The following is an 8,953-nucleotide window of genomic DNA, read 5'->3' as shown; positions in this document are numbered from 1 at the left end:
ACTTGCAAGTAACGTTTCTCGCAAATATTTGTTGAAAAACATTCGTACGACGCGTCTTTACGTTTCACAGGAGGATGCTGCGGCTCCATGAGAAAGAGGACCATCGTCGGCGGATACGCGTTCACCTGGTGGTTCGTCACCGACGTACAGCGCTTGTCGCTGGAGGTAATGACTCTGAACCCGGTGTGCGAGAGCGTAGAAACGGCGCAGGGGGTGCCGCTGACGGTCACTGGAGTGGCGCAGTGCAAAATCATGAAGGCCGACGAATTGTTGCATACTGCCAGTGAACAGTTTCTCGGAAAGAGCGTTCACGAAATCAAGTCCACGATCCTATCCACCTTAGAGGGTCATCTTCGAGCTATACTGGGTACGTTTGTTCACTCGCTCATATACACGCACACGCACGCACGCACATACACTTTCTCTCTCTCTCTCTCTCTCTCTCTCTCTCTCTCTCTCTCTCTCTCTCTCTCTCTCTCTCTTTCACCCCCTCTTTCCTTATTACTTCATTATTATTATTATTATTATAGTAATTAACAGGTAACGCCATTCTCTCTTTTGATCCTCCCGCAATCTCTCGACGCGTGAGAGCTACGTAGCTTTTTTTTTTTTTATTAACCCGGATTACAAGTTACCATCAAAGTTATTGTAATATATACGATAATAAACATTTTAATAAATGCACGCCACAGTTGTAATAACTTTTGGTACGCGTTCCTACATACAATAAAACTTTCGAGCTTAACATTAGATTAATATTTGTTAAACGATGAATAATTTATAATGTCTGTAGTGTCTGTAATGTCTATAATGTATATGTGTAGAATGTAATTTAGATATGAGAAAAGTTCCAAATATTTGATATCTATCTATATTTTTATCGTATTAAATTATATTGTATTCAACAATAACAACAAAATTGTTTCAAAATATGCGCAAAACTACGTAATTAGGTTCCGTCACGTGAGTTAATTAAAGCTACAGTTAAAGCTTCCGATGGAGGACGAAAATGGTTGGAAGAAAATGATGGTTTTTCCTCAGGAACTCTTTCCGTGGAGGAAGTCTACAAGGATAGAGATCAATTTGCGGCTCTCGTGCGAGAAGTCGCCGCACCGGACGTCGGTCGCATGGGCATCGAGATTCTCTCGTTTACGATAAAGGATGTCTACGATGAGGTTCAATATTTAACATCGCTCGGCAAAGCCCAGACGGCCGCTGTTAAAAGAGACGCTGATGTAGGGGTCGCCGAGGCAAATCGAGATGCCGGTATTAGGGTATGTCTTCGCTCGTGTTCGCACGAAAATGACAAGTGTTTCTCGAGAAAGATCTCTCTTTATAGTCTCGTAGGTTCCGTACATTTTAATTTAATCGGAAGACTACACGCTGTTCTGTTTATTAGTTTGTTAACGCACTCTCACGATATCATAATTTTTTTCCTGTTCCACGATAGGAAGCAGAATGCGAAAAGTCGGCGATGGATATAAAATACAATACCGACACAAAGATAGAGGACAACGCAAGACTCTACCAATTGCAGAAGGCTCATTTTGATCAAGAAGTAAATACAGCGGTAAGTTTGTTCTTTGCGAAATACGGGATCGATATATTTTTAACAAAGTTAATCGTGCTCACGTACCGTGCTCTACTTTATTCTGCGTGTCTTCAGAAAGCCGAGGCCCAGTTAGCTTACGAACTTCAAGCGGCTAAGATAAAACAGCGAATACGAAACGAGGAGATACAGATAGACGTTGTGGAGAGGCGCAAACAAATCGAAGTCGAGGAACAGGAGATCCGTCGAAAGGAGCATGAGCTCCAGAGCACAGTGCGATTACCAGCCGAAGCTGAATTCTATAAAATGGGAAGAATTGCCGAGGGAAAGAGGTAGACGTTTCGTGACAGAGCTACTCGAGGAGGACGTAGTGATTTCTTCCTTTTTCTTTTCTTTTCTTTTCTTTGCTCTTTTCGACACAATGTTTAAACACCGCCACTTACAGAACTCAAACTGTGAACGCCGCGAAAGCCGAAGCTGAGAAGATTCGATTGATCGGAGAGGCCGAGGCTCATGCTCTAGAGGCCGTCGGTGTATCAGAGGCCGAACGCATGCGGATGAAAGCAGCGATTTACAAAAAGTACGGCGAAGCGGCGATACTCAACATCACTTTGAATGCCTTGCCAAAGGTGAGTGGCGCGGCGTTTGTTCCAGGCATTTTGTTAACGCCGTGTAACGTAACGCACTGCGCGTTAGTATTGATAATACGGACGACGATAATGTGTTTCTCCGTTAGATCGCAGCCGAGGTCGCGGCACCGTTAGCGAGAACGGAAGAAATTGTGCTTCTCGGCGGCAGCGACGCGACCAGCGGAGAACTTACGCGTCTCGTTGGGCAAGTACCTCCAGCTGTACAAGCACTGACTGGTGTAGATCTTTCCAAGGTAAGTTCTAAAGTGAGAGTTTGTTTCTGTTTTTTCCTTTCTTACCGTCGTCTCTTACGAACGTTAGCTGTAGCAGGCAGCGTGCCAAACGCGTGTATTCAAACGATTCTTATGCTTAAGCTTAAGTTAGTGGACACGTGTAAACTCTCGCAGACCATTAACGTAACCAACATTGTTCTACGCGTACAGGTGTTGGGGAAAATACCAGGAGCAAAGTAATATGCTCATGAGCGATGTGAATTCAAGAACGGCGACCACAGGCGAATAAACTTGGAACAGATTAAAAGAAAACTTGAAGAAAGGCAAAATCTCTATACCGCCAAAGGTTTCTCTGCTACTCTATCATCTATCGACGACACCGCGCGTCTCCTGCTTTTTCCTCTTTCCCGACGTGTGCTCTACCTCAAGTCCGGTCGAAGCAAGTGCCGCACACGCCAGCGGGCACACGTTTGTTTTATCCCTTATTGCGCAAATAAATCCATTCAAGTTGCGTCGTACTCGCACGTTTCTTATCTTAAACACGATATGTACGCGTGCATCGATAACGTTGCATTTCCTTTGTGTGATACTGATGTAATCGTGATTTAGAGAATGGGCGATTAACGAGCACGCTTGAATTATAAATTGGTTACACAAAACACACACACACACACACACACACACACACACACACACACACAAAACCGCGACAATCCTTCAAAGGTTTCGATAGATTTTATTGTTCTAATTATAAGTATTGATCGCTTTTTAACGTTGCGAAAAGAAGCACTGCCCATGGCCGTGCCTAAGATAGAAACGATTATAAGAATGTAATGCAAATGTGACCGCTTGCTGTTGGAATGCATAAACTGCGTCGCGACATTTACACGATGTAAAAGATGTATGACGTATTTTTTTTTATTTACTAAAAGTTAAATGAAAGTAGGTAATGGAAAAGAGGAGAGTAAAGGCGCTCTCAATAAATAAACACGGTTCGTTCGTTCCTATAGATATAAATCTTTATCAAGTAACACATTTTACTGCGTACCAGAAATTATTCGCTCTTCCACACCAAGTAAATTAGGGAAAACGACAAAACGAGAAGACAGGAACGTTAAGAAAGGAAATCACTGACATTGGATGACGTATACGCGAGGATCCTGATTACGATATACAAAATTGAGATAACAAACATACATCAAATGAGAAATAAGCCTAATAAAATCACTGCCAAAACAAAAATTCATTCTGCTTCTCTTCCACAACCGTGAAATATTTTCTAAAATATTTTTTGACGACGTATAACAACGCTCTTGTTTTGATACATTTTAAGACAATATATTTAAATAAATATACACGTACACACACGCACGCAGACACAGACGTATCTTGTCTTACGTGTACGTTGTAGTACACGCGAGAAAGGGACGATTTTAGAATAAAATGCACGCGACAAAAATCACTCAAGAGACATTTTATTCCTCTTGTGTTTAACGTGTTCAATTCTTCTTGACGAATAAAAAATGAATGTTCTAAAATAATGTAAAAGTATTCTACTTGATTTATTTTAGCCTAGATAGACACGCGAATATAAACTTGTCATTCCTTTTTCGCGTGTACAACACGTATCGTATTATGGTACATTTGTTTAGTTTGAACTGTAGAGTACGAGCAACGTGAGTTACTCAGAATGAGATTCTTTCAAGTTTTGTAAGAGTATTATTTGTGCTATCTCAACACACGCAGTTTATGCATTCCACTTTCGCCCGTCAGAACACAATACACAACTCAATAGTCACTACGTAATCAATACGGAACGTCAAAGTTTAACTGTAATCGATATGATTAAGAGCGTTTCGATATCATTGTGTTCAACATAATTAAGTGATTTAACAAAAGGGAAAATGAAGGACGAGATGTTTAACGCGATTCAGGACGTGCGGTTTGCCGTTACCTGTAGTCGCTGTACATATTTAGAGTCACGTATGTGAATAATAGTTGTGAAAAGAGTTTCTATATTGTCGTGAAACACAAAAAGAAGAGGAAAGTGCGCCACGCGAGCGCACATTGAAGAGAATGCTTGACACCGTCGTACATCGACGCGCGATACATATTCTCGGTTGACCACGCATCGGAATTCACAGCATTAATGCGAAAAAACGGTATTTTCCGGCAAGCTGAACAAGTGCCACGTTGTGTACGATATCGACTCACTAGTAGAGAAAACTGGATGATCTGATTAAAAGTTCGATATTATTTTTCACAGTAACTTGATGATTATATGTGCGAATTATAGATATCACTCACACACACACACACACACACACACACACACACGCGCGCGCGCATTACCCCTCGTTTTTCATTAGTCTTTTTAATATTTTAATAGAAATGATAGTTTGTGTTAAATAAAATGCTTTTTTTATATGCCCGTTATAGATTTTAGTTTGTGACTACTAAAGCGACATACCTATAAAGTCTACGTAGAATGCGAGAAATGAGATCTGTCGTAAAGTTGTACATGTATTAGTATACAGCGAACAGCGTTATCGTTTTTTATTTACGTTGCTCATCATTTTAAATGAATATTTATATCCATTTGTAACGCATTTACGGACAACATTTTATTTAATGATTAACAGCATTTCACACGTAAGGATGTACAATATGTACACACACACACACACACACACACACACACACACACACACACACACACACACACACACACACACACACACACACATGTAAATAATATTTCTCCATTAAGTATCTGTAGTTATTGAGAGAAGGGAACGCAGTAGATATATCAAATTATTAGACAGAAAAGTCTTCCCAAAATGCTTAATGCAGTAAATCAGTACAAAAAGAAAAGTCAAAGTCTCCCCGCCCCACCCCGCCCAGAACGTAATAATAATAATAATGATGACGATGATAATAGAGATGAAATAGCCACGAAGAAAGTATTTAGCGATTGAATGTATAAACTTGATAAATTCCAGCAGAACGTTTATTCAAGATACATTGCCGGCTCTAAAATAGCTGCTATAAACTAGCTAAAAGAAAACGTTAATCGATATCGTTTTTGAGGCGTCAACGTAAGAAATTCAATAATCTCAAAAATGAAAGAAATATCAATCTATATTTTTAAGACGTTAGCACCTTTCTTTAGCGCAAACCTTTCTCTTCCGATGAGTAGTCAATGCGAGAAAGCATACACAACACAAACACATATATACAGATTTAGAATAGTTATGAATTCTCGACGAAAAATCCGATGTAATCGGCTTATATTATATAATCGAAGGTAATTATTGATCATCGTGCCATACGCAGATTTTTGCGAGGCGTCCAATATGTTTTTTCCAAACGATACGGCGAACCACATAAAAGTATTCCTGCGTTTCTGTCGATAGGATATCCCGAGGTAAAATATATTCTTGATAGATGATTAAGACGACTATTGATGTCTTTGCGCTAACATTACGTGATTAATACTAACAGTACTAACGTACTAACTTTGTTTACATATATTTTATCGATGAAGTGTACTTCCACTAATATACTCCTATCTCTCGTTTTATCTTCCTCTCTTTTCTCTCAAAGAGAAAATAACACGCGTCAGGACGTTTCGCATTATCCGCGTGCCCTTGTTAAGCTAATATAAGAGAAAGATCGTGTTCGTCGTTTGAACCTAGTTAAACGACGTGCCGTTATGCGATGCGGACGATGCATCATAAAGAGAAGAAAATATGTATACACGCAGTTTCTCTCTATTAGGCCATGTTGAGCTCGTTGTTTGGCACTCGTACTCGTGCGAAAGATACGGAAAGATCTGTGTTTAGATGGTTTAGATTTGCTTTGATATTAATTAAAATCAAGTCACGAAAAATCTTACGACGATGCACAACGTGTTATTCTATATTATGCAGTAGTCTACATCTGAAATTCAACGTACTCGATTTCAACGTATCGTTCATCGCTTGTGTAATATTAAATATACGATTGTGTGCTCGATTCACTTTTCTACGTATCCAGATACAAGGGCGCGTCGATTTTCTATAAAAAATCTATAGTATACTATTTCAGCTACGTCCATTTTCTCCGTGAATGACAAATGTATGACGTTGTAACACATACTTTTCCTATTTCTCTTTTTTGCCTTCCTAAAATTGCCACGATCTACACTGGGCAACAAACATATCGCAACAAAAATTTTTGTCAAAAATTTGCCCAACTTCAAATAAGCACAACTCCGCGAAAAATTGTCATATCTGAAAATTTTTTTTTCTTCATTTTAAAGGGTGAAGTCTGTACTTTAAGGAACCATTGTTCGATTTTGAATTTAGCCTCCTCCCCTCCCGCCGTTCTTCCAAAAGTAAGGACGTGTTTTTTCTCCGAAAAATTTCATTCTACTCCGTAAAATGTGTCAAAGTATGCACGTTTTCGGAGAAAAAACACGTCCTTACTTTTGGAAGAACGGCGGGAGGGGGGGAGGCTAAATTTAAAATTGAACAATGGTTCTTTAAAGTACAGACTTCATCCTAAAAAAAAAAACTTTCAGATATGACAAATTTTTTTTCGCGGAGTTATGCTTATTTGAAGTTGGGCAATTTTTGACGAAAATTTTTGTTGCGATACGTTTGTTGCCCAGTATATCTCGTATATCGAAGAGAGGGCGCATTTTGTAAAACCTTGGATCGCTATTCTCTTAAGTAGCAAGAGCGATACAGGTTTTAGTCAATTATCGTATAGTAGAATATTATATTCATCGCGTGCATGAGAGAGTTTAACGTAAAATGCAGGATGTTTATACGGCCAATATTTCGTAGTTTTTGCTGGGTTTTTTTTGCGAAAGAAAAAGGAGATGATGCAACGAGTAACATTTTCCTTTCAACTTGGTTCGCAATACATGTATACTATTCATGTTTTTTAAACGTATTAAAATTTCCCAAAGAGAAATGAAAAGCAAAAAATGAAAAGCACGTGGTGTCGTGTGAATCAAGTAAAATTCTTTGTATTGAAATTGTGTAATCTTCCAACTAACATAAACATCAAGTGTGTGTGTGAATTGGTTAAGCGTAAAATAAAAAGTTTGTGAAAAATGGTGCGTTTCGTAAAAAGAGCACAAGTGGAAGATGTATTGGACGTTGGGGCAAATAGTTTGCACGCGCCACGTATATTGCAATCCCACCACGTGTAATAAATTTCCTTTTTACGTGTAACTTGATACTTTGATATACATAATTTTGCTACATTCTGCATATTTATATTGAGCTCTACTATTACGTTTACGCGAGCGTTACTTCTGTAGTAACTTACGATATATCACTCGTTTACGCGGAGTAACGTATCGTAAGTTACTACAAAATCCCGTTTACGCGAAGGAAAATTTTGTTTACGCGAAGAACGTATCGTAAGTTACTACAGAAGTAACGCTCGCGTAAACGTAGTATATGTTGTGCGCTTATTCTTTATTTTCACGCCGCGCCGCGCCGCATTAAATATGTCGAGGGATAAAATTGTCAACGTCGATATTCCACATTAGATATTTATAAAAGTTTGCGCTCTAGCTAAGTGCTTTGCCGCTTGTACCTTTATATAATTTAAATAGTTTTCGACATACAATGCAACACGCACGTTTCACACGATTAAGGATCTTTGCGAATAAACTTTGAGATAAACATTCGCAACGGCATTTTCACTGTTTTTTACTGTTTTCTGTTTCGAAGGCGATTCTCGAGAGATAACATTTTTTTAAGGACGTACAAAATTATAACGATATATGTATAGTTGTGCACTTGGACATACGCTTTGCGTGTTATCTCTCTCTTTCGCTCTCTCATTTTTTAAATTGGAGTCGATCTTGTCTCAAGTGATATATATCCAAAGATCTTTAATTAATACCATTAATACAACTGATTGCAAAACTGCTCTGTAGCGTGTAGCCTGTGCACTCTATGTGAATTTGTTGTCGCGAATGACACTGTTTTTCGTGTTATTTATGTTACATCGCAAGCAAGTACGTACGATTCTCCTCAATTAATATAAATCTCTGTATCGTAAGCCGTAATGCCGTAAGCCGTAAGCGTGGTGTGCCATCGTTGATGATTCCTGATGCGAACGTCCGCGAGAGTTTGCAGCACATTTACGAATAACCGACCAAAAGAATAAAAATATCTTTATCTGTATAAGAGTCAAGTCCATGATTCTAGTTAGAAATTCAAAATTATACCAACAAATGTCTCGAGAGGAATGAACTTGATATCTTTTGTAAACGATGAACACTGGATAACGTACATATACTACGTTTACGCGAGCGTTACTTCTGTAGCAACTTACGATATATCACTCGTTTACGCGGAGTAAATTATCGTAAGTTACTACAAAATCCCGTTTACGCGAAGGACGTATCGTAAGTTACTACAGAAGTAACGCTCGCGTAAACGTAGTAATAGGTATATTTTGAAAGAATTATGTGTGCTAGAAGCGTCTCGAGGACAGCCTGCGTAGATAGAGGACAATATTATACTATTATCGTG

At 38.9% G+C, this 8,953-nt stretch overlaps 1 protein-coding gene across 3 annotated transcripts in view; it reads left to right on the top strand.

Annotated features, from left to right (window-relative positions):
- Positions 1-5,166, top strand: part of Flo2 (flotillin-2) — a 73,799-nt gene extending 68,633 nt beyond the window's left edge. For all 3 annotated transcript variants that reach the window (XM_077413501.1, XM_077413500.1, XM_077413499.1), the window contains 7 exons: positions 71-367; positions 1,042-1,274; positions 1,451-1,570; positions 1,667-1,881; positions 1,995-2,178; positions 2,286-2,432; positions 2,622-5,166. In XM_077413501.1, coding sequence (XP_077269627.1) covers positions 88-367; positions 1,042-1,274; positions 1,451-1,570; positions 1,667-1,881; positions 1,995-2,178; positions 2,286-2,432; positions 2,622-2,651 — 1,209 coding nt within the window. In that variant the 5' untranslated portion in view covers positions 71-87 and the 3' untranslated portion in view covers positions 2,652-5,166. The remainder of the gene's footprint in view (positions 1-70; positions 368-1,041; positions 1,275-1,450; positions 1,571-1,666; positions 1,882-1,994; positions 2,179-2,285; positions 2,433-2,621) is intronic.
- The last annotated feature ends 3,787 nt before the right edge of the window (positions 5,167-8,953 follow it).

Source organism: Temnothorax americanus, unplaced genomic scaffold (genome assembly GCF_048541705.1).
Source record: "Temnothorax americanus isolate GAGA-0224 unplaced genomic scaffold, ASM4854170v1 Scaffold33, whole genome shotgun sequence".
NCBI lineage: Eukaryota > Metazoa > Arthropoda > Insecta > Hymenoptera > Formicidae > Temnothorax > Temnothorax americanus.
The sequence above is the reverse complement of the archived record's forward strand: the minus strand, read 5'-3'. Positions and strand labels throughout refer to the sequence as shown.